Raw genomic sequence first — 26,071 nt, forward strand, 5'->3', positions numbered from 1 at the left:
ACTTACCAGTGGAAACCTGTTGCTGGTCAGATATAAGGACAAGAGGGATGTCCTTATGCTGTCCACAATCCACGGTAACAGCACCACCCCAGTCCCTGTGCGAGGTACCGCGGCAACGGTCCTCAAGCCCGATTGTATCGTCGACTACAATCGGTATATGGGAGGAGTTGATCTCTCTGATCAAGTCCTCAAGCCATATAATGCCATGCGCAAAACCCGGGCATGGTACAAAAAAGTTGCGGTCTACTTGGTACAGGTTGCCATGTACAACTCTTTTGTACTATCCCGAAGCGCTGGCAGCACAGGGACATTCCTCCAATTCTATGAGGCAGTCCTCAAAGACCTGATCTTTTCGGACCGGGAAAGAGCAGGCCGGAGTACCTCGGGAATTGGAGGCGCCCGGATCGTCCCTGGACAACACTTTCCAGGTGTGGTCCCCCATACTGGAAAGAAGGGACGAACCCAAAAAAGATGCAGAGTGTGTCACAAGAGGGGGATACGGAAGGACACCACTACTCAGTGTGACACGTGCCCCGATCATCCTGGCCTCTGCATTATCAATTGCTTCAGGGAGTATCACACTTCCATGGAGTACTAAATTTTTATAATCCCCAACAGTCCACTAGAGAACATAAAAAACTATGGCTCTCAGACTTTGGAGACACGGAAACAATTTTTTTCCCCCAAAAAAATATTAGTTTTAGAGCAGGCATCCTCAAACTGCGGCCCTCCAGATGTTGTAAAACTATAACTCCCAGCATGCCCAGACAACCTACAGCCATCAGCAGGGCATGGTGGGAATTGTAGTTTTACAACATCTGGAGGGCCGCAGTTTTTAGGATGCCTGCTTAGTGTCTCCAAAGTCTGAGAGCCATACATATTGGGCATCGTCGCGTGCGTAAAAGTCGTCGCTATAAAAATAACTTTTGACCAAACGCCTCGGATGAACGGTGTTAAAAATATAAAATAAAAACGGTGCCAAAACACCCATTTTTGGGCAAAATTTCCATTTGAATCCTTTTTGCCGGTAATAAAGCAAGGGTTAACAGCCAAACAAAACTCAATATTTATGGCCCCGATTCTGTAGTTTGCAGAAACACCCCATATGTGGTCGTAAATGGTTATATAGCCGCACGGCAGGGCATAGAACGAAGGGAACTCCATACGGTTTCTGGAAGGCAGATTTTGATGGACAGTTTTTTTTTTGACACCATGTCCCATTAGAAGCCCCCCCTGATGTAGCCTAGACTAGAAACTCCAAAAAAGTGACCCCATCTAAGAAACTACACCCCTCAAGGTATTCAAAAGTTACTTTACAAACTATGTTAACCCTTTAGGTGTTCCACAAAACTAAATAGCGAATGTAGAAACAATTTTTAAATTTTTTTTTTTGTTACATTGCCTCAAAAAAGAGTAATGAAGAGCAACCAAAAATCATATTTACCCCTAAAATAGTCCCAAAACAACAACCACCTGATCCCGTAGTTTCCTAGATGGGGTCACTTTTATGGAGTTTCTACTCTAGGGGTGCATCAGGGGGCTTGAAAGGGTACATGGTGTAAATAAACCAGTCCAGCAAAATCTGCCTTCCAAAAACCATATGACGTTCCCCTTCTTCTATGTCCTGCCGTTTAGCCAAATAGTAGTTTACGACCACATATAGGGTGTTTTTGCAAACTACAGAATCAGGGCAACCCATTTTAAGTTTTGTTTGGCAGTTAACCCTTGTTTTACTCCTGGAATAAATTGATTATATTGGAAAATTTTCCAAAAAATAGAAATTTCTAAATTGTTTCTCCATCTGCCATTAACTCTTGTGGAACACCTAAAGGGTTAACAAAGTTTGTAAACCCAGTTTTGAATACCTTGAGGGGTGTACTTTCTTAGATGGAGTCACTTTTTTGAAATTTCTATTCTAGGGGTGCAACAGGGGGCTTCAAATGGGACATGGTATAAACAAAACCAGTCCTGCAAAATCTGCCTTCCAAAACCCATATGGTGTTCCCCTCCTTCTATGTGCTCCCGTTTTACGACCACATATGGGGTGTTTTTGCAAACTACAGAATCAGGGCAACCCATTTTGAGTTTTGTTTGGCAGTTAACCCCTGTTTTACTCCTGGAAAAAATTGATTATATTGGAAAATTTTCCAAAAAATTGAAATTTCTAAATTGTTTCTCCATCTGCCAATAACTCTTGTGGAGCACCTAAAGGGTTAACAAAGTTTGTAAACCCAGTTTTGAATACCTTGAGGGGTGTACTTTCTTAGATGGAGTCACTTTTTTGAAATTTCTATTCTAGGGGTGCAACAGGGGGCTTCAAATGGGACATGGTATAAACAAAACCAGTCCTGCAAAATCTGCCTTCCAAAACCCATATGGTGTTCCCCTCCTTCTATGTGCTCCCGTTCGGCCAAACAGTAGTTTACGACCACATATGGGGTGTTTCTGCAAACTACAGAATCGGGGCAACCCATTTTGAGTTTTGTTTGGCAGTTAACCCTTGTTTTACTCCTGGAAAAAATTTATTATATTGGAAAATTTTCCCAAAAATTGAAATTTCTAAATTGTTTCTCCATCTGCCATTAACTCTTGTGGAAGACCTAAAGGGTTAATAAAGTTTGAAAAAACTGTTTTGAATACCTTGAGGGGTGTAGTTTCTAGAATGGGGTCATTTTTGGGAGGTTTCTATTATCTAAGCCTCACAATATGACTTCAAACCTGAACTGGTCCATAAAAAGTGGGATTTTGAAGATTTCTGAAAATTTCAAAATTTGCTTCTAAACTTCTAAGCCTTGTAACATCCCCAAAAAATAAAATATCATTCCCAAAATGCTGCAAACATGAAGTAGACATATGGGGAATGTAAAGTCATCACAATTTTTGGGGGTATTACTATGTAATACAGAGGTAGAGAAACTGAAACTTTGAAATTTGCTAATTTTTTAAAATTTTCGGTAAAAATTGTATTTTTTTATGCAAAAAAATTAACTTTTTTGACCCAATTTTAGCAGTGTCATGAAGTACAATATGTTATGAGCACTTAAAGTGACACTGGTCAGATTTGCAAAAAATGGCCAAGTCCTTAAGGTGAAATAGGGCCGAGTCCTTAAGGGGTTAAAGGGAACCTGTCACCGGGATTTTGGGTATAGAGCTGAGGACATGGGTTGCTAGATGGCCGCTAGCACATCCGCAATATCCAGTCCCCATAGCTCTGTGTGCTTTTATTGTGGAATAAAAACGATTTGATCCATATGCAAATTAACCTGAGATGAGTCCTGTCCCTGACTCATCTCACATACAGGACTCATTTCAGGTTAATTTGCATATGTATCAAATCGTTTTTATTCCACAATAAAAGCACACAGAGCTATGGGGACTGGGTATTGCAGATGTGCTAACGGCCATCTAGCAACCCATGTCCTCAGCTCTATACACAAAATCCCGGGGACATGTATCAGCCCTTTAATGTATCAGCCCCAGTTATAGGAGAAATCAGCAATAAGAAATAAGTAACGTTAAATGCCATCCAAAAGGTCTTGAACACACTACAGTGCTCTACAATAGATGGTAACGATGTGATCCTGACAACAACATGCAGTCATGGCTGAGCAGCCTGACAGGAACGTTCACCAATGTGTAGTATATGCAAGTGCCAGAGCGTAGTGTGTAGAGAGGCCCTGTGCCCTCACCCTCCTAGGCAGCTCTGCGAATGGAGGCAACCAGTCCTGCTCACATTCACAGGTTGACTGCGGCCAAATCATTCCTGAAGAACCCCTTTAAACAAATGTCCATACATATGATGCTCTGATCCTTACCAAAGAGGATTACAATGAAAGGTAACGACTATTATAAAGCTGAAGGCACAGGATTCACCACTAACAATCGGTGCATACGTCACAGAAAGGAAACCAGCCCTCCATGAACTTTAGCTGTATGTGACGCTGGGATGCTGTGTCATCAGACTCAGCCCTGGGGATCAAACACGCAGTGAGGGTTCGGGGCACGCCACAAAAAGGGTGTGATCTGTCTCAAAAGGGACATGGTTTGAGGATAAAAATGCATGCTAATGCCCAATAAAAATAAATTCTTCTACTCCCGAATCCTGTATATTGAAAAATAATCATCATAATCATGTATGAAAAACAGAAAAAAATATAAATCTACATACAGAAAATCGATTATAAGAAAACCTCTGCATTCCTGCAGCTAATAAAAAAAAATAAAAAATCTCAACTACATGCTACGACAGGGAGGAAAAAAAATGCCACATACCGACATTATGCCATTCTCATAGGCATTTTCTTTGGAGCAAACATAACATATAGGCCTCCTCCACACGAACGTGTGCTGCTTGTTGCTGTATTGCGGACCGCATTTGTGGATTCACAATACATGGGCATTCCGCATTCACTTCAATGGGTCCGCAAATCCGGAGATGCGGAACGGAAGCACATGACACCAGCCATGTGCATGCTGCATTTTACGGAATGGCCAGCCTCTTTAATAGGACAGTCCAATCCTTGTCTGTACTGCAGACAAGAATAGGGCATGTCTTAGAATTTTGCGTACGACTCAGAACGGATGTGGACAGCACATGGAGTGCTGTCTGCATCTTTTGCGGCCCCACTGAAGTGAATGGGCCCGCATTTGACCGGCAGAAAATGCAGATTGTATGTAGACCCAAACCATTGTCGTGTGCATGGGCCCTTAAGCAAATCAGTACTTCAGTCCACATGACTCAGTATCGGACACCATATTCGAGGCCATACAGATACCCAGTCTGGCTGTGTGCAGGAGGCCTAAAGCCATACTTCACATTAAGTGATTTTAATGCAGTTTCTATGGGGGTCATTTACAGTCAGAAATACGTCTATATTAGGTGTATTTCTGGCACAGATTGTCCCTTAAAGTGTCAGGTTCTGATTGAAAAGTTGGGAGACCCTCAGTAACCAATTAGAATCGGACAATTGTGAGAATCACTGATTTAGATTCAGACCTGGAAACTGAAAAGTTGGGAGACTTTCAGTAACCAGTTTCCAGGTCTGAATCTAAATCAGTGATTCTTACAATTAGTGATGAACAAATTTATTTTTGTGAATCGAATTATAAAATATAATAATAATAAACCAGCCTCGTTGAGCAGTGAGGGGCTCACCCCGCTATTCAAAAGACTCCTCCTCCCCTCATCCTGTTCCGGGTGTACCCAGCCTTGAGAAGCGCATAAAAGGTCATCATCTGCTCCGCTACTGGGAATAATGGCTCAGACATAGAATCAAGGAAGGGGTTCTCTTGAGCAGAGGGGTGCTGATTTTTTTTATAAATTAACACAAAAAAATAATAATCACAAATTGATTTGCTCGCCACTTATAGTCCTTATTCAGGAGGCCAGCACAACTGATAACAAGCAGTTCATGATGTAGGTAAGTAGTCATTTCTGACCGATAAATCATTACACACAACGTATTCACGGAGAGTAGGTCATCAAATGGATTTCCTAAACCTCTCTTTCTAATAAGCATATACATAAAAAGGGGGCTGGCAGTCAGGCCTGAATGAGTTCTTTGAAGGTAATCCCTTGGAAATAATCGCACATATATGAATCAAGTGTTTGTTCATTTCACGACTATGACCTAGTAGAACTATTCATAGAAAGTCTAATGTTCTACTCACCCGGCCAGTGCCAAAGGTAACAGCTATGAGCGCGCAGCATATTGCCAAGATGATGAGCAGCAGGAGCAGGATCACTGGGTACTGCTGGCTCAGACGATAGTGCGACTCATAGGAAAGACCTTCTTTTCCACTTTTCCATCGTGGTGGATAAGGGCCCAAGTGAGCCCTGCTATTCTCTGGCATCTGTGTCAACTATTATTGTCTTTTGCTCCAGGAAAAAGTAGGCGCAAGGTAAAACTGGTAGAAGAACATGAAACATCATTTAAGGTCCTTTACAAAGTTCTTGGAAAAGAGCTGTAAAACCTCCATAGATGGCACATGATGCTGCACGGGATCTGCATGAAATGGCTTCACAGAAAACCGGGATCTGGAAGGAAAGAAAACAATGGTCAGAAAATAATCGGATGGTGTCCTTCACACGCAACCCTTCATGACAAGACCTTGGCAATCATGACTCTTGTCTAACCTTTCTAAGGTCTTTCGCCTACAATCTATTCAGTATAATATGAACATGAATAGGAACCTATTAACACATTTGACAGCATTTCTTTTGTGCCTAGGAGGAGACAAAAACCCTGTAACATATTGTTGTACACTCACCCTACACCATAGTTGAGGAACCTGCAGACTACCTATATTCCTGTCAGATAATTCAAATGTGTATGGAACTTGGCCGTATTTTATTAAGGCTACTTTGTGCTGTCCGGTTTTGAGATATGGCACAGGGTCTCAAAATTGCAGAACAACGCTTCTGTTTGAATAATACAACCGGCTGCATCCGTACAGAACGGATCCGGTTGTATTATTTAAAAAAAAAAAAAAGGAAAAAAACGCATCCATCACTAAAACCGTTGTAAGTCAATGGGTGCTGCATCTGGTTTTTTATTGTCCGAAAAAAACTGATCCGGCACTAAGTACTTACATGGTTTTTGGTGCCATATCCGGCATGTTCAGTTTTCCATGCCGCACACAAAAACACTGCCTACAGCGGTAACAAAACAAACCGGTATGGAATGCTTTCTGATGCACTCTGTCCCAGTTCGTTCATCTTCCTCCCTCTTGAAAATGAATGGGGACAAAAGGGAAGCGTTGTGCTGCGGTTTTGAGACCCTGTGCCGGATCTCAAAACCGGACAGCACAACGCAGATGTGAAAGTAGCCCAAGACAACCTTGGTACCAACCAGCAGCAGCAATCCAGTGCTTTGGCCCAAGATCTGGACTTCATCCAGCGCAGCTCTGCAAGTGGAAGCAACCCGTTCAAGTCACATTCCAGGACAGGGTGCTGGAGGCCATTTTAATCATTCCAGAAAAACCCATTTAAAGGAAACATAGCTACCCTCACTTTGAGTCTGCAGGATCTGACACAAAGTCTTGTAGAAATCCTGCAGGGAACCAAAGGGGTTAACCTCCTGCATCATCAGCTGAGGGGTAAGATTTAAAGGGCTGGGGATTAAAAGGCCTCTTTACACGAATATATAATTATTTGAAAAATCATGAAATTGTGCAAAAGTGATCAATTATTGACTAGTGTAAAAGCACTGAACGATCGAACGACATTCAATAATCGTTTAGTTTGTCATTCTTGCGATCGCTGATGTAGACACCTAAATTATTGTCTGTCGCTCGATCAAATCAATCATCTACTTGTGTAAAGGGGTCTTAACAGCCCTTTATTTCCTACTGCAGACAGGACATAGCAGGGAGGCTCCTGCTCCTTGTCTTAAAGGGAACCTGTCATCAACTTTATGCTGACCTCACTGAGGGCAGCATAAAATAGTGACCGACGCGCTGATTTCAGCGGTGTGTCGCTAGTGAGCTAAAAAGTGGTTGCCGAGAACCAGCATCATAATCATTGCAGCCCAGGCCTGGAAAAGAGTCAAATCTACCTGAGAAGAGTCCTGGTTATCCATAATCTCCTGCTCTTCCCGTCCATCTGCTGATGGTTGGCAGTTCTCTAATAGAGAGAAAGGTAGATAACTCGGTAGAAGACTGTCAGTCATCAGCAGGAGAGCAGGAACTCATGGATAACCAGGACTCTTCTCAGGTGGCCAGGACTCTTTTCCAGGTCTAGTCTGCAATGATTGTGATGTCTGTTCTCAGCAACCACTTAGGCCTCTTGCCCACGAACGCAAGGGCTCCGTGCCCGCACTGTGGACCGCAAATTGCACCAACCCAGGCAGCCGCATGCGGATCGCAGCCCCTTTCACTTGAATGGGGTCTGCGATCCGTCTGTTCCGCAAAAAGATAAGTTTTATCTTTTTGCAAAATGGAAGAACGGAACGGAACATCACAAAAGCACTCTGGATTTGCGGATCCATTCAGGTGAAGGGGTCCACATCCGTGATGTGGAATGCACACAGCTGGTGACCCGTGTATTGCGGAACCGCCATATGCATCCCCTCAGTACGGGCACGGAGCCCTGACGTTCATGTGCAAGAGGCCTTACTTTTAACTTAGAAATGACAGACCGCTGAAATCAACTCACCTGTCTCTACTTTATTCTGCCGTTAGTACGGGCTGCATAAAGTTGATGACAGGTTCCCTTTAAAGCTTGGCACTGGACCATGAGGATGTGAAGGGGGACACACAGTAAAGATATATATATTTTTTTTCGAGGTCTCAATTCCATCTGTAATATCAGACAGAATAGGACAAGGATAATGAGAAGATAAAGAGGAAGAGCTGGATTTTTTATTTTTTTTAAATTTTTATGTTTTCTTACAACTTTTTTTTTTTTTTTTATTGCAAAAATCAGTAGAACACATGAATATATCAAACTGTGAAGTATATATTAATAGTGGAAAGTGGTACTGTAGCTCGCCCCCGGCAGCCTATAGTTGAAGGGATTTTCAGAGAACAAAAAAGCAACCTATTAACTATTAACCGAACTAGTTAGTAAGTTTGTTCTGAATGTGTGCTTTTGAAAGTATCCGGATATCTAGTTGTGCCCATGGTTAACATGATGCCTTCTAAAAATGTTCTTCCTTTTGCTGATATTCTATTGCCACCAGCATCCCTTCCAGCAGAACCAGTGTCTAAATGTATGTTCTGTCATCACTGACAGCAGATATAACTGGGCCAAAATTGCTGCTACTCACAAGCATCAGGTTCTGGGAAAAGCTCAAAATTAAAAAAATATATATTTTAAGATTTTTTTTTGGGTTCTTGAATACCTGTTTAACCTCTCTGTACACATTCAAAAACCTCTCCACTCACTCAAAAGAAACTCACCATCCTAGGGCTGGTGTCAGATATATTTATTTATTTTTTTTCCTAGCGATTTTGATGCCCTTTGCAGTTTTTGGTGTGTTTTTTTTTGCAGTGTTTCTTTTTTTTGGCAAAAGGTGCCTGGTCCCGATGTTGCTTGAAAGTCTATTCTAAATATTAAATGCATAGCACACTTTTTTTTCTTACAATTTTGGCTGCTCCACCCGACTTTGGATGTTTTCATCCGGGCAAAAGGAGAAACAGCTGTGGCGGTGTGGGGACCAGGAGCAGTGCAGGGAGAGGGGCCCGGGCATATGGAGGACAGTTTTTAGTGTTGGATAACCCCTTTAAGGCCCCTTTCACACGCGGGTGCAATGCGTGACGTGAATGCATTACACCCGCACTGAATCCTGACCCATTCATTTCAATGGGTCTGTGTACATGAGCGTTGTTTTTCACGCATCAGTTCTGTGTTGCGTAAAAATCGCAGCATGTTCTATATTCTGCGTTTTTCACGCAGCCCCGGCCCCATAGAAGTGAATGGGGCTGCGTGAAAAACGCATTGCATCCGCAAGCAAGTGAGATGCGTTTTTCACTGATGGTTGCTAAGAGATGTTGTTTGTAAAGCTTCAGTTTTTTTATCACACGCGTGAAATATGCATCAAAACGCATTGTACCTGCGCAGAAAAAACTGAACACAGACAAAACTGACTGAACTTGCTTGCAAAATGGTGCGAGTTTCACTGAACGCACCCTGAACGCATCCAGACCTAATCCGTCACGCTCGTGTGAAAGAGGCCTAAGTGGCTTTTTATTTTTTAAATGCTTCCCCCCCCCCCCCCAATACATCTGTACAGAGGATGTGACATTACGTTCCTTTAAAATATAACACCAGGCATACAAAAAAAAAAAACATCAATTGCTAAAGCATACTATATGGGCAAAAACGCCTCAAAAAGTATGCAAAAAACAAATGCTGATCAAGTCAGGCGTATTTCTAAGCATTTTTTTGCCCCCCCCCAAAAAAAAACGCCAGGACCATAGCTGTGTGTGATGGAGCCCTAGATCTATAGTTGTACACAGGCTTTTTGCAACAAGATTTTCCAATTTTTGTCTCAGCAACGACACTTTTTAATATCACGTATGAATTGCTATGGGCATAACAGATGTGAACACTAGTAGTGTGTAGGGTTGAGCGGTAAACCGGTGTCAACAATCTACCGCGGTATTAAGAAACAGCAATATCGCGGTTTCCAAATAACTGCGGTATTTGGTGACGTCATAGGAGCGGTCATATGTGTGCTTGACCGCTCCTAAATCTGTGTCAGCCCGCCCCTGCATCGTGCATATGCATACCCTACATAATAATTCCTGCAGCGGCCGCGGCCGCGCCCTGCTCCTCCTCGATGCCATATTCAAGTCTCCGCCCACGGGCCGAGCACAGGAGCGAGGCACGCAAAGTCAGTCAGCAGTCCGTGTCCAAGCCAAGGTGGGGGAAGAGGAGTGAGAGACCCTAACGGCCCAGAAATAAAGGTTGTACTGTCTATGTATTCTGCGGCCCTGGCCCTGCCTGCAAGCTGCACTGCACATGGTGATGGCACTTGATAAACTATAATGTCTCCCTGTTGCCCCCATACAGGAGCAATAAGACATTACTGTATGGGGGCCATAAGACCTTATTACACTGATGGCGGAGGGGTTACAAATTGTTGTCCCATGCAGTATAATGTCACCTTGTGGCACCCATATACAGTATAATGTCTCCTGGTGGCCCCATGCATTATAGTGACTCTTGTGGCCCACTGCCTGCTTAGCAGCCAGCCCATACAGTATATAAATGTCTCCTTGTGCCCAGCTGCCTGCCCATACAGTATATAACGTCTCCTCGTGGCTGCCCCCATACAGTATAACTTCTCCTTGTGGCTGCCCCCGTACAGTATAAGGTCCCCTTGTGGCGGCCCCCATACAGTATAAGGTCCCCTTGTGGCTGCCCCCATACAGTATAAGGTCCCCTTGTGGCTGCCCCCCATACAGTATAAGGTCCCCTTGTGGCTGCCCCCCATACAGTATAAGGTCCCCTTGTGGCTGCCCCCCATACAGTATAAGGTCCCCTTGTGGCTGCCCCCCATACAGTATAACTTCTCCTTGTGGCTGCCCCCATACAGTATAACGTCTCCTTGTGGCTGGCCCCATACAGTATAACGTCTCCTTGTGGCTGGCCCCATACAGTATAACGTCCCCTTGTGGCTGCCCCATACAGTATAACGTCCCCTTGTGGCTGCCCCATACAGTATAACCTCTCCTTGTGGCTGCCCCATACAGTATAACCTCTCCTTGTGGCTGCCCCATACAGTATAACCTCTCCTTGTGGCTGCCCCACACAGTATAACCTCTCCTTGTGGCTGCCCCACACAGTATAACATCTCCTTGTGGCTGCCCCACACAGTATAACCTCTCCTTGTGGCTGCCCCACACAGTATAACCTCTCCTTGTGGCTGCCCCATACAGTATAACCTCTCCTTGTGGCTGCCCCATACAGTATAACCTCTCCTTGTGGCTGCCCCATACAGTATAACCTCTCCTTGTGGCTGCCCCATACAGTATAACCTCTCCTTGTGGCTGCCCCATACAGTATAACGTTTCCTTGTGGCCCCCCCATACAGTATAACGTTTCCTTGTGGCCCCAAGTGTTTTTTTCTTCTAAATGGGTATTTACCGCGATATATATCGTTATCGCAATAAATTTCTTAATATAGTTATAGTGGGAATATTTTTGATATCGCCCAACCCTATTGTGATTTATATTTAATATGTTTTATAAAAAAAAAAAAAAAAAAAAAAAAAAGATTATTTTTATTTAAACCCATTGTGACATTTTTATTTCATCTAGGTCATTCTTTTTTTTTTTCCACCTGTAATTCACTAGAAAATGTCACTTTGGCAATACATTACTGAGGTTATAATTAACATTTGTGGCATAGGTAACTGACTGCTCGGTCCTGTTTCCTGTGCAATCATTTTTCAGTCTCCCTTGAAAACTGTGGAGGCATGGAAACAGGGGGGTTGATGCTACGTGCCTCTGCCCATCTCCTCCATTCTCTAAACTATGCTGAAGTCTAATAGGTGGAACTATAAGAAGAGGAGATTCACAAAGCCGAGTGATGGTAAATCCACATGAATCCATAGGCATACTGTATATAACTGTCACTGTTTTGTGTATGTTCTAAGCTCACAAGCTTTACTGGTAGCGATTTACACTGCAAGTATTATTTTTAGTATATTATATTCTTGACAAAAAAAATAAAAAATGCACCAAGGGGAACGGAATTATACTTTCTATGTGTGAATGTAATGATTATTTATATAAGTTATTACAATATTAGAGGAGCCTTTAGGACCTTGTTGGGCCATCTCTAGCTTGGATACAAGATGAGATACCATTTGGTATGGAGGCACACAAGTTTCGTATTGTATCCTGCAGCACATTTGCCCATAGATGTTGCAGCTGGACCGGTAGATCCTGCATGTTGGTAGGTTAATGAAGCTGGTGTCTCAGCTTGTCCCATAAATGCTCAGTTGGCGATAGATCTGAAGACTGGGCAGGTCAAGGAAGTGCTACAATCTGGTGGAGACATTCTTGGGAAATCCTTGCTGTGTGTTGATGAGCATGAGACTACAAAATACAAGATCACTACTAGGGGTGACTGACTGTTGTTTGAGACGGTTCCTCAGATCATTACACTTGCAGTTAGGGCAGTGTGACACTCCACAGCAAAGGCAGGACTGAAGTGTTCTCCATGAGGTCTCCATACTCAAACCCAGCGGTCATGGTATCCCTTATAGATGTTGGATTAGTTGCTAAAGACAATACAGTTCCATTCTAGGTTTCCACACATGAAGGCGATGGTGGCTGGCTGTCAATGGCAGGAAGTGTAATGGGTGCCCTGACACCAAATTTCCTCTCCTAAGCACCTGGAAATGGTGCGGGCAGAGACAAGGGAGTGTAATGAAATGACCCTCCTTCTCTCAGTCCAATGATGTGCCCCATAAAGTCTTCAAGAGCATTGTAGAGGCAAGTCTAGCTCTCTCAAAAAAAGTACACTACCCAAAAGTAGCCTCTGAGGGCCTTTATCAGGCAGCAGGGTAAAAACATTTATGCCCATTACTCCCACTGGATTGTCTCTTGGATTTAGAGAGTAGAAATCATCCACTTGAGAATTCACCCTTGATGCAAAGAGGTCTATTTGTGGACTGCCCCACTTGAGACAAATCAGTTGGAATACTTCCTTGTTGAGCATCCACTCTCCTGGGTTGAATTTGTGCCGATTCAGGAAATCTGCTGTTGTGTTATATATTCTTTTTAGGTGAATAGCTGAAATGGATAGAACGTTCTTTTCTGCCCATGTAAATATCTGGTCTGCTAGACCCTGAAGAAGAGGGCTTCTTGTTCCTCCCTGACCTTTGAGACTGTGGTCATCTTGAGATGTTGGTCCCGAAATAAATGCCCTGCCGCCTTGAAAGTTTCCAGAACTGCTTTTGATGATCTTTGACTGTCCTGGATGGACCATTTTCCCTGAAAGAAGCAGCAGTCTTTCCAATGGGCGCCCCAACCTTTCTGACTTGCGTCCGTGGTGATTACCGCCGCTGGAGACATATTCCAGGGAATATGTATATGTAGGTTTTTCAGATCCAACCACCAGGATAGGGAGATTCCTTACTTTTTCTGGAAGGATCATTTTGGAATTGAGGGAGCGGTGGTCTCTGTCCCATCTTAATAGCACTGTCCCCTGTAAAGTCCTTGAATTGAATTGTGTCCAAGGGACCATTTGGATGCAAGATGTCATTAGTCCCAGTATTTGCATGGATTCCCTTAAGGTACAACTTCCCTTTCTTCTGAAAGAGTCGATCCTCTCTCTTATCTTTTCTTGTTTCAAACGAGAGAGATAAGAACACTGCTCCTCTGAGTCTAGAAGAGTTCCCAGAAACATTTTCCTGGTATCTGGGTGCAGGTCTGATTTCTCGTCATTTACTATCCATCCCAATTCTTTTAATAGGGATAAGGTCTGTTGAAGATGATCCTCCAGCAGCTGTTCCGATTTTGCTACGAGTAGAAAATCGTCCAGGTATGGCACTGTCATTATGTGACTGTCTCAAATAGGCTATTATCTCTGCCATCAATTTTGTAAATTTACGTAGGTCTGATGAGTTTCCAAACTTAAGACGTTGGAACTGGTAGTGGTACATTCTTCCTTTGATTCTGATTCCAAATCTCAGGTATTGTTGGTGAATGGGGATGTGATAGTATGCATCCTTTAAGTCTATGGTGCACAAGAATGCTCCCGGAGTGATAAGTGGAGTTGTAGATCTTATTGACTCCATCTTGAATTTGTGGTATATAATCCATTTGTTCAGTAACTTTAAATGTATTATCGCCCTGAATGACCTGTCTGGCTTTTTTATGAAGAACAGTTTTGAATAATGTCCCTTAAAAGGCACCAGGATTAATGCTTCTAGACTGGCAAGTTTCTGTATGTCTGCTATAAGCTGCTCCTGTAGAGACGTGGTCTGTAATTCCGTAATTTGAAAATCGTTGGGAGGAGGACAACGGAATTCTAGTATGAACCCCTTGCAGATAGAATCTAGAATCCACTGGTTGTGCGTAATTCGCAGCCACCTCTGCCAGAAGTAACGAAGCCTTCCCCCCACCGGCCTGACATCATTGTTTTCCTGGATTTTTATTGGAATTTGGATTTAATAGAAATCCTCTTCCTCTTTTAGGATAGCTCCATCTCCCGCTGTCTTGCCTTTACCTCTAGGTGTTGTATTTTGAAACTGTCTAGAGGGTTTCCGAAATGGCTGCAGCTTCCTCGATTTCTCCTCCGGAAAGCCTTTCTTATCCGCTGCTCTTTCTAGAATAGTATCCAGGACTGGTCCAAACAGAAAATATCCGGACAAGGGAATTGCAGATAATTTATTCTTGAAAGCTATGTCTCCTGACCATGACTTAAAGAGGACCTTTCACCGATTCTTACCCTATGAACTAACTATACAGATATGTAGAGCGGCGCCCGGGGATCTCACTGCACTTACTATTATCCCCGGGCGCCGCTCCGTTCTCCTGCTATGCCCTCCGGTATCTCCGCTCACTAAGTTATAGTAGGCGGAGATACCAGTCCCTAAGTTATGGTAGGCGGAGTCTGCCCTAGCGCTGGCCAATCGCAGCGCAGAGCTCACAGCCTGGGAGGTTATTTTCTCCCAGGCTGTGAGCTCTGCAATGCGATTGGCCAGCGCTAGGGCAGACTCCGCCTACCATAACTTAGGGAACGGAGATACCGGAGGACATAGCAGGAGAACGGAGCGGCGCCCGGGGATAATAGTAAGTGCAGAGAGATCCCCGGGCGCCGCTCCACATGTATGTATACTTAGTTCATAGGGTAAGAATCGGTGAAAGGTCCTCTTTAAGCCAAAGAGCCTGCCTTGCTGTATTTGTTAATGTCTCATTCCGAGCCGAAAAATGGAGAGACTCAGCTGAAGCATCTGCCATGAAAGCTGTAGACATCTTCAACAGTGGTAGAGACTCTAATATCTCCTAGAGGTTTTTAAATTTGCGATGGTTTTCAAGCTGATCTAGCCAAAGATTCATTGCTCTGGCAACTGATGTGGCAGCAATATTTGTGTTGATAGACACAGCCAAAGATTCCCAAGCTTTCTTTGAAAGTCCATCTATCTTACGAGCCATCGGATCCTTCATCTGAGATGAGTCTTCAAAGGGAATCGTAGTTTTCTTTGCCACCTTTGCTACTTGAATGTCGACTTTAGGGATTTCTTCCCATAATTTTGTCTCTTTCGGATTGAATAGAAGTTTGCATTTAGATTCACATGGTAAATACAGTTTCTTTTTCCGCATCTTCCCACTCCTCCTTTATTAATTCTTTCAAATTTAAGTTTACTGGAAAGAGTTTCTTCTTTTTCACTCTCAGGCCTCTGAACATCTCATCCTGAACAGTTCGGGCCTGTTTCTCATCTTTTACCACTATAGTTTGTCTTACTGCGGTTAGAAAGGGATCTAGATCCTCGCAGGAAAAGAGGTACCTCCTCGATTCTTCCGAAAAGGAGGAAGGGAAACGCTGATCATCTTCCTCCAATTCTCCCTCTGAATAATATAAGCCATCGTCTTCAGAGTCGGAACCTATTTGAACCCTGGGTCTCTTAGACGGTGGCGGAGAGGGGACTGGGGATGGAACCAGATTGGACACAGACGCCTGAACTTCCTCTCTTATCATAACTCTCAAGTCTGACAAAAAAGAAGGCTGCTCCTCTAAGAATTTTTGTAATGCAGTCAGGGCATAATTGTTTCTTGTAAGACTCCAGAAGTCTTTTAGAACAGGTCGCACACTTTCTAGACTTCTTTTTTGTTTCTACATGGGACTTCTGTCCTCTTTCTCAACCTAAAGGGGGGAGAGAGAGAAAACAAGAGATTCCTATAGTCCATACATTATGCCGGACAACAGGACAGGGAAAGTAACTCGCATAACCCTGGGCAGGGGAATCTGTACTAGCCTCCTGCTTTCCAGATACCTGGACCTCCATGATGTACAGACTGAACCCCTCAGCTGCCATCATATAAATGGACTTACCCCATTAGGTCCACCCCCCGCTGCCGCACCGCTCCTCCTCCTGGGGGACTCATTCCATGGTAGAGTCAACCCCCATGCGAAGCCTCACTAAATTAAGGCCTCCAGCATGCAACGATGGGCTTTCGGCGCACGTGCCCACACTTCTGGCCACGTGACCTGATCGGCAATCACCTGCACAGACGCACGCCCAGAGGAGATGCAGGAGCTGCAGCCGAGCCCAGAGCTCCCTCAGAAGAAGCGGCATCGGCTTCCTCCACAGAGATGATGCAGGAGTTTTGGATCGGACACTTCACCAAGCTCCCTACGGGTATCGGGGAAGAGCTAGGGGACCCTTTCCCAGAGGGGTGCTAGCTTATGCTACCGGAGACTGTGAGGAAAGGCATAAACGCCCCAACCCCTCAACCCAGCCTTCTTTTCCTAAATAGGGTACTTTTGCTCTTTCTCTCCTTCTCTGCTTCCCTATCCCTGTAGTTACAGGAAGAACACTGGAGAGTGGGGGCAGGGAGGGGCCTTTTAATCTCTCTCACCTCCTGACCCTACAGAGAACAATAGGACATCCTCCAGTGGTGCTGTCATGGAAGGACGTCCTGGAAAAATGGCTTTTTTGACACTTTTTTTTTACAAAAAAATTTACGGTGTTCACCTAAGGGGTTAGGTCATGTGATATTTTAATAGACTTGGTTGTTACGGACATGGCGATTCCTAATATGTGTACTTTTTTATTTTTTAAACTTTTAACACAATAAAAGCATTTTTGTAAAAAAAAAAATCATGTTTTAGTTTCTCCATATTCTGAGAGCCATAGTTTTTTGTTTATTTTGCCCTATTATTTTACGTAGGGGCTAATTTTTTGCGGGATGAGGTGACGGTTTGATTGGTACTATTTTGAGGGGCATATGCCTTTTTGATCGCTTGGTGTTGCACTTTGTGTGATGTAAGGTGACAAAAATGGTTGTTTTAGCACAGTTTTAATTTTTCTATGGCGTTCAGGTTAGGGGGTGGATCATGAGAAATTTTTTAGAGCCGGTCATTACAGACGTGGAAATACCCAATATGTCTGTTTTTCTTTTCTTTTTACAATTTTAGGTGTTTTATTTTGGCAAAGGGGCTTTTTTTTTTTTACTTGAAACTTTATATTTTATTTTTTATTATGAAAAACACTTTTTTATTAACTTTTTATTTTTGTCCCACTCTGGGACTTCAACTTCTGGGGTCTGATCTCCTCTGCAATGAATTACTATACAATCTGTATTGTAATGCATTGGCTGTCAGCCTGCCTGTGAGACCCAGCCTAAGGACTGGATCTCACAGGCTTCCATAGAAGGCAAGCTCCGATGCCTATGGAAGGCATCGGGCTGCCTTCTCTGCCATCGGGTCCCCGTCACTGCAGTGCGGGGACCCGATGGAGATACGGAGGGCAAACGCACCCTCCGCATACAAGGGGTTAATAAGCCGGCATCAGTGTTTTCACCGATGCCGGCGTATGCAGCAGGGGCCCGGCTGTCAGTGACTGCCGAGTCCGTGCCGCTGATCGGGCGGGCGCAGCTCCTGCACCCGCCCGATCAGCCCGCCGTACATGTACAGGGCTGGTCCTTAAGTCACGTCCAACAGCGCTGTACACGTACGGCCCGGGTCCTTAAGGGGTTAAAGGCTATGACCACCTCTGGGGCAATATTTTATTCATTTTGGGCTTAAATAATTTTTTCTCTTGGTGTGTATGAAACATTTCCAACAGTTTGTACTACAGCCTTCACTTTCAGTTTACCTTCAGACCATTTCCTTCTGCTCTGACAGCTCCATCTGTAGCCGTTAGGCCTCTTGCACACGACCGTATGTCTTTTTCAGTATTTTGTGGCCCGCAAAAAACAGATCTGCAAAAAATATGGATGACATCCATGTGCATTCCATTTTTTGCGGAACAGAACATCTGGCCCCTAATAGAACAGTACTATCCTTGTCCGTTATGCGGACAATAATAGGACATGTTCTGTTTGAACGGAACGGAAATATGGAAACAGAAGGCATATGGAGTACCTTCTGTTTTTTTGGAGGATCCATTGAAATGAATGATTCCGTATAGGAACGCAAAAAAAACCAGAAAGTAATAAAAAAAAAAGTGTGTGCGCAAGAGGCATTCACACCACCGTATGGATTTTACAGTCGGAAAAACGTGGACCTGCAAAAAAATATGGATGGCGTCAGTATTTTTGCGGATCCATTGCAATAATGCCTATCCTTGTCCACAAAACGGACAAGAATGGGACATGCTCTATCTTTCATGCGGGGCTGTGAAACTGACATATGGATGAGGACAGCACGCGGTGCATTGAAATGAATGGGTCTGTATCCTATCCGCAAAAATGCGGATCGGATTTGGAACAAAAATACAGTTGTGTGAATGGGGCCTTATCTCTGGTTTCCTGACAACTCAAACACTCATAGCAATAAAGCATTATATTCAGTTTGATAAGAATACACCGAAAATGAGTGTTTATGAGCCGTCAGAGGTAAGGGCTACAGACGGAGCCATCAGAACAGCTCCCTGACATTCACTTCAAGACCTCATGTACAGTCGTGGCCAAAAGTTTTGAGAATTACATAAATATTGGAAATTGGAAAAGTTGCTGCTTAAAGAGGACCTTTCACCAGAGGAAAGCCTCTAAACTAACTATACAGAAGTGTAGAGCGGCGCCCAGGGATCCCCCTGCACTTACTGTTATCCCCGGGCACCGCTCCGTTCGCCCAGTATAGCCTCCGGTATGTAAGTAGTTAGGCTCCACCCAGTTGATCCTGCCGACGCCTTCTTCTCCTATGCTGTAGCGCTGGCCAATGGCAGCGCTCAGCTCATAGCCAGGCTATGAGCTGAGCGCTGTGATTGGCCAGCGCTACAGCATAGGAGAAGCCGGCAGGCTCAACTGGGTGGAGCCTAACTACTTACATACCGGAGGCTATACTGGGCGAACGGAGTGGTGCCCGGGGATAACAGTAAGTGCAGGGGGATCCCTGGGCGCCGCTCTACACTTCTGTATAGTTAGTTTAGAGGCTTTCCTCTGGTGAAAGGTCCTCTTTAAGTTTTTAGAATAGCAATTTGCATATACTCCAGAATGTTATGAAGAGTGATCAGATGAATTACATAGTCCTTCTTTGCCATGAAAATTAACTTAATCCCAAAAAAACCTTTCCACTGCATTTCATTGCTGTCATTAAAGGACCTACTGAGATCATTTCAGTAATCGTCTTGTTAACTCCGGTGAGAATGTTGACGAGCACAAGGCTGGAGATTATTATGTCAGGCTGATTGGGTTAAAATGGCAGACTTGACATGTTAAAATGAGAGTGATGCTTGAAATCATTGTTCTTCCATTGTTAATCATGGTGACCTGCAAAGAAACGCGTGCAGCCATCATTGCGTTGCATAAAAATGGCTTCACAGGCAAGGATTGCACCTCAATCAACAATTTATAGGATCATCAAGAACTTCAAGGAAAGAGGTTCAATTCTTGTTAAGAAGGCTTCAGGGCATCCAAGAAAGTCCAGCAAGCGCCAGGATCGTCTCCTAAAGAGGATTCAGCTGCGGGATCGGAGTGCCACCAGTGCAGAGTTTGCTCAGGAATGGCAGCAGGCAGGTGTGAGCGCATCTGCACGCACAGTGAGGTGAAGACTTTTGGAAGATGGCCTGGTGTCAAGAAGGGCAGCAAAGAAGCCACTTCTCTCCAAAAAAAACATCAGGGACAGATTGATCTTCTGCAGAGAGTATGGTGAATGGACTGCTGAGGACTGGGGCAAAGTCATATTCTCCGATGAAGCCTCTTTCCGATTGTTTGGGGCATCTGGAAAAAGGCTTGTCTGGAGAAGAAAGGGTGAGCGCTACCATCAGTCCTGTGTCATGCCAACAGTAAAGCATCCTAAGACCATTCATGTGTGGGGTTGCTTCTCATCCAAGGGAGTGGGCTCACTCACAATTTTGCCCAAAAACACAGCCATGAATAAAGAATGGTACAAAAACACCCTCCAAAAGCAACTTCTTCCAACAATCCAACAACAGTTTGATGAAGAACAATGCATTTTCCAGCACGATGGAGCACCGTGCCATAAGGCAAAAGTGATAACTAAGTGGCCCGGGGACCAAAACGTTAACATTTTGGGTCCATGGACTGGAAACTCCCCAGATCTTAATCCCATTGAGAACTTGTGGTCAATCCTCAAGAGGCGGGTGGACAAACAAAAACCCACTAATTCTGACAAACTCCAAGAAGTGATTATGAAAGAATGGGTTGCTATCAGTCAGGAAGTGGCCCAGAAGTTGATTGAGAGCATGCCCAGTCGAATTGCAGAGGTCCTGAAAAAGGAAGGGCCAACACTGCAAATACTGACTCTTTGCATAAATGTCATGTAATTGTCGATAAAAGCCTTTGAAACGTATGAAGTGCGTGTAATTATATTTCATTACATCACAGAAACAACTGAAACAAAGATCTAAAAGCAGTTTAGCAGCAAACTTTGTGAAAACTAATATTTGTGTCATTCTCAAAACTTTTGGCCACGACTGTACACAACCACATCCATTCTGCGGTCCACAAAACATGGATCCCGGCCACGTGCACCTCATACTATTGTAGAAATGCCTATTCGGATAACAATAGGACATGTTCTTTTTTGTGGAGACGCAGGACATACATACTGATGAGGACAGCACACAGTGTAATAAATAAGTCCGCAACCGATCTGAAAAAAACGCTGATCGGATACAGACAGAGAAGACGGTTGTGCAAATACACTGAAAGTAGAACAAACACAGTTAAACAGGTTTATCAAACTGGTGTAAAGTAGTCAGATTCCACCTTTCATTTTCCAAAGGAGCTGTCAAAAGAAAAAGGTGAAATCTGATTGGTTGCTATGCGAAACTAAGCTGGTTCTACTTGACACCAGTTTGCTAAATCTCCCTCATGATTTTTAGTCCAAAAGGAGTAAAATGCAATGATAAAAAATAAAGCCAAAGCCTTCAAGTCTGCTCTGTCTACAGAATCAGTTGCAGACCAAGTACACCGCTTGATGGCACAGCATTCCCGTATAGAAGTACCATGTCAGGACTGAATACTATTGTCCCCACAACTGGAGGGTAAGGGTACTCTCACACTAGCGTTTTTCTTTTCCGGTATTGAGTTCTGTCACAGGAGCTCAATACTGAAAAAAAAAAACGCTTCAGTTTTATCCTAATGCATTCTGAATGGAGAGCATTCCGTTCAGGATGCATCAGTTCAGTCCCGCTTACGTTTTTTGGCCGGAGAAAATACTGCGGCATGCTGCAGTTTTCTCTACGACCAAAAATCCTGAACACTTACCGGCATTAATTTCTATTGAACTGTATAAGGCTACTTTCACACTAGCGTTCGGAGCGGATCCGTCTGATGTTTCATCAGACGGATCCGCTCCGATAATGCAGACGTTCGCATCCGTTCAGAACGGATCCGTCTGCATTATTACTTAGAATATTACTTCTAAGTCTGAAAGTAGCCTGAGCGGATCCGTTCAGACTTTACATTGAAAGTCAATGGGGAACGGATCCGCTTGAAGATTGAGCCATATGGTGTCATCTTCAAGCGGATCCGTCCCCATTGACTTACATTGTAAGTGTGGACGGATCCGCTCGCCTCCGCACGGCCAGGCGGACACCCGAACGCTGCAAGCAGCGTTCAGGTGTCCGCTCACTGAGCGGAGCGGAGGCTGAGCGCTGGCAGGCGGATGCATTCTCAGTGGATCCGCCTCCACTGAGAATGCATTGGGGCCAGACGGATGCGTTCGGGGCCGCTCGTGAGCCCCTTCAAACGGTGCGCACGAGCGGACACCCGAACGCAGGTGTGAAAGTAGCCTTAGTGCATTAAAATTGCCGCATTGACGGATCTTGTCTTCAGGTCCTTGTCAGACCTTTAAATCTGTGGGGAAAAAAAATACTGCATCCGTTTTTCAGGATGACAATCGGAGAGACGGATCTGGTATTTCAATGCATTTGTCAGACGGATCCGCATCCGAATCCGTCTGACAAATGCCCTCCGTTTGCGTCCGGATTGCCGAATTCGGCAGGCAGTTCCCACGGAACTGCCTGCCAGAATCCTCTGCCGCAAGTGTGAAATTACCCTAACTTCAATGCAGTACATGGCGGACTAGTATATACAGCGACTAGTACAGGTGGCCATACACTGGCTGAACCGTTATTCCACCTGCCCCCGCATACTGGCTAGGCTCAGTGTAAAGTGCATGGAGAGGGGAGGATAAGCCAGACACCTCTGGAGGCAGCTCATCTCCATCGAGAAGGATCGGGCAGGTTAAAACTCAACACGGGTCATTTATCACGGCCCCTTACCCCTGTTCTTAGCTTAAAACAAAAAAAAACGTTGCACAACTTTTTTTAAATCCCGCAACATTTGTACGCTATCCTCGTCACTAGGGAGTAGCAGGGACATGGCAAGGCTGTGAGCCCCAGTAAATTCACCAACATTTATGCCTGTTTCCAGGCATATCAATCTCGGCGCATAGACCGGCAGAGGATGCCCCTAATTTATGATGAGGTCAGTGTAGGGGATATCAAAGATTGGCGTTTGATAAATGACCCCCAACAGGTCATATCCTTTTTTCCTCAAAGAATGTAAGACGAATATCATGTTGACATCTGCTGACCTTAGTCTAATCACATGCAAAGCCAATCGTGCCTTTTCTTGAAATTTTTGCTCATTTACGGATAAATAATGTAAGAGGCGTTAGAAGATGTGCGCACAGCCAATCAGATCTGCCCCAAATCGAGAGCGACCGTGTTGAGCGAACTTGTGGTTTAAGTTCGGCGTCCAAAGTTATGGAAGAAGAATTCCGTTTCGGATTCCAAATTCCGTTATGATCTGTGGTAGCGGAATCCATAACGAGATTCTTCGATAACCCGAACTTTGGACGCAGTTCTTAAAACAAAAGTTCGCTCAACACTAGAGAGGGACGTAGGTAACTGTGTATTTACCGTACATCCCATCCTTATGGATCGGATGCAGAAATCCCTACGGACGTACGACACACCTACGGAAGAGCGTACGGAAATAACTCACACAGCGCCTCTGCCCTGCTACTTGTGCTTTGTGGGTCATATAGTCCCACACATTTCCCTAGACGCGTCCATTGTGTAAATCAGGCAATTTCCATATTTCTTGGGTTCGAAGAAACGCGCCGGAAAACAGGACCTGTCAGGGCTGATGTAGAGACCATGGGCTGGCTGCATACATTACAGGGAAATGCCTGTGTAGAGCTCCAAGGCATGAATCCCAGCAGCACACATTATAATGAGGGAGGCAGAAACTGGGACACATGTCCTCCATGCAGCTGCCAGCACCTCAGTGAGGAAACTTTGTGTCGCCTCCTCTGCCACCAAGACCCCCTGACAGACATACTCGCCTCATGCAGGGCTAGTCGCCCGTTTCCCGCCCTCGGTCATCAGCAGCCGCTCTGAGTCCCCAGCACTCGGCATCCGACTTGCCCTTTGCCTCCTCGGGCTGAGCTTTAACCGGGAGCACAGTGCAGGCAGCGCGTGATGAGATAAAGTTCTGGAAGCAGTGCCCCGGTGTTCCCGCCCAGTGCCAGGCTCTAATTACACCCCGCCGGCTGGGAGGAAGCGGGGACGGGGCACTCATTACTGGCAGCCGACGACCTGCCGATAGCAGAACGGAAGGGAACTTTGATCTGACAGGGAGGGGGAGCCGCAGGATGAGGCGCGGGGTGCTCCAGGTGCCCGCTCCTCCTCAGAGCTCCAAGGCTGCCTGCTCACAAAGGGTTACAGTGCAAAAAAACGGGTCGTTTTTAGGTATTTTTAGTGCGTGGTACGTTTAGCATTTTATACATCTGTATCAGTTACTACATGACAGACAAGAATTTAGTTACTATCCAATAACCAAAGAACGCATGGAAAGATTGTCCCCATTTTGATGTTTCAGTCACTTTCCTATAGTTTTGGGTTTGGCCAGGTTTACTGAGGACAAATGGCCAGGTGCTGCCAACCTGAATTTTTTATTTTGTCCGGACAAGGTCTCCAAAAATCACGGACAGATTGGAAAACCACAGTGAATGATAAAGATTCTAAGTGATCCATTTCTGTAGCTCGGTATACAGATACCGGCGCCTTGGCAGTCTTTAGGGCGCATGGTCCACAAGACGCAGATTCCGGCCATGTGCTTTCTGCATTTTGTGGAATGGAAGGGCCGGTCCCTAATAGAACAGTCCTATCCTTGCCCATAACGAGGACGATAATAGGACGGACACGGAATGAGTCATTTCCATTTTTTTGCAGCCAGTGATGGTCAGTTCGCAGTGTTCGCCAACAAACGCATGCGGGCTGCCATCTTGACTCACCCGTCCGGCGATGCACAGGTGAGCCCTTACCTGTGCCGGGAGCAGGTCTGAAATCAAATGCGGTCACCGGGAGCAGGCAGTTCCGAGAACAGCCGCCGGGGGCCTTCATCGGGCTGTTCTCGTTGGCGAACACTGCAAACTGACCATCACTGTTTGCAGCCCCGTTGAAGTGAATGGTTTCACATAGGGCCGCCAAAAAGAATAAAAAAAAATGGTGATCATTACAATCACAATGACCTCAGTTACCATCAGCCACAAAAAAATCTGACCTATCAGTTTTTTTTATGAACACTGGAAAAAAGGTGCTCTATCTTTACAGAATGTCCAGATATTTCTGGATGGTTGGCTATTTGGGGACTTAATTTTTTTTACATTGTACTAACGGGGGCTGCTCACGAGAGTATGTGATGACGCTCAAAATACCCATAGAAAAAAGGTGACTTGTAGCTGCCGTGGACTGACCCTTTCAGTAGAGCGCTGTATGGTGCACAGTCCTCTCCATCCCCTCCCCACACTCTCATCTTTATTTGCGGATTTGTATAACTCCACAGTAGACCCACCACATTTGGCCATACTCTAAGGGCCCGTTCCTATGGCAGTTTCTGACGCTGTCAAAATTCACTGCGTATTCACTTCAGATGGCGCTGGCCTACTTCCAGCTTAGCTCCATTGAATGGACAGCCACCATGGCTGACTGCTTGTCACTGTCAGGTATTGAACTCAGGACCTGCTGTATGGGAGGCACAGGCTTAACTGTAGTCAATGGAAGGATTTTCTCTAAGGCTACTTTTACACTAGCGGCACGGACCTACGGCAGGCTCTTCCGTTGGGTGAACAGCCTGTCGGATCCATCCTGCCGCTAGTGACCATTTGCCCCCGGACTGCCGCTCCGTCCCCATTGACTATAATGGGGGCTGTGCGGAGGCACGGCGAGAGGCTGCCGGAATAATAAATGTCGGACATGTCAATAGTATTCTTCCCATACATAATGTACTGGTATCTATAGATCCATTACCAGATATCAGTACATTGAACAGGGTTTTTAAGTATGACAGCAAGTATAATTTATATAGTTATTGCAAAACAAATAATGGTGTAAAATAAATGACTATATATTATATCTATCTATCTTTCACTCTATCTATCCACCCTTCAGTGTATCTATCTCATTATCT

At 44.7% G+C, this 26,071-nt stretch overlaps 1 protein-coding gene across 5 annotated transcripts in view; it reads right to left on the bottom strand.

Moving 5' to 3' along the window:
- Positions 1-26,071, bottom strand: part of ADCY4 (adenylate cyclase 4) — a 96,336-nt gene that overhangs the window by 58,927 nt on the left and 11,338 nt on the right. For 4 of the 5 annotated variants that reach the window (XM_040416781.1, XM_040416783.1, XM_040416778.1 and 1 more), the window contains exon 2: positions 5,671-6,037. In XM_040416781.1, coding sequence (XP_040272715.1) covers positions 5,671-5,853 — 183 coding nt within the window. In that variant the 5' untranslated portion in view covers positions 5,854-6,037. Of the gene's footprint in view, positions 1-5,670; positions 6,038-23,941; positions 24,169-26,071 lie in introns of those variants that run through there. The other variant, XM_040416780.1, reaches the window with a different exon arrangement.

This window comes from Bufo bufo, chromosome 2, assembly GCF_905171765.1.
Source record: "Bufo bufo chromosome 2, aBufBuf1.1, whole genome shotgun sequence".
NCBI lineage: Eukaryota > Metazoa > Chordata > Amphibia > Anura > Bufonidae > Bufo > Bufo bufo.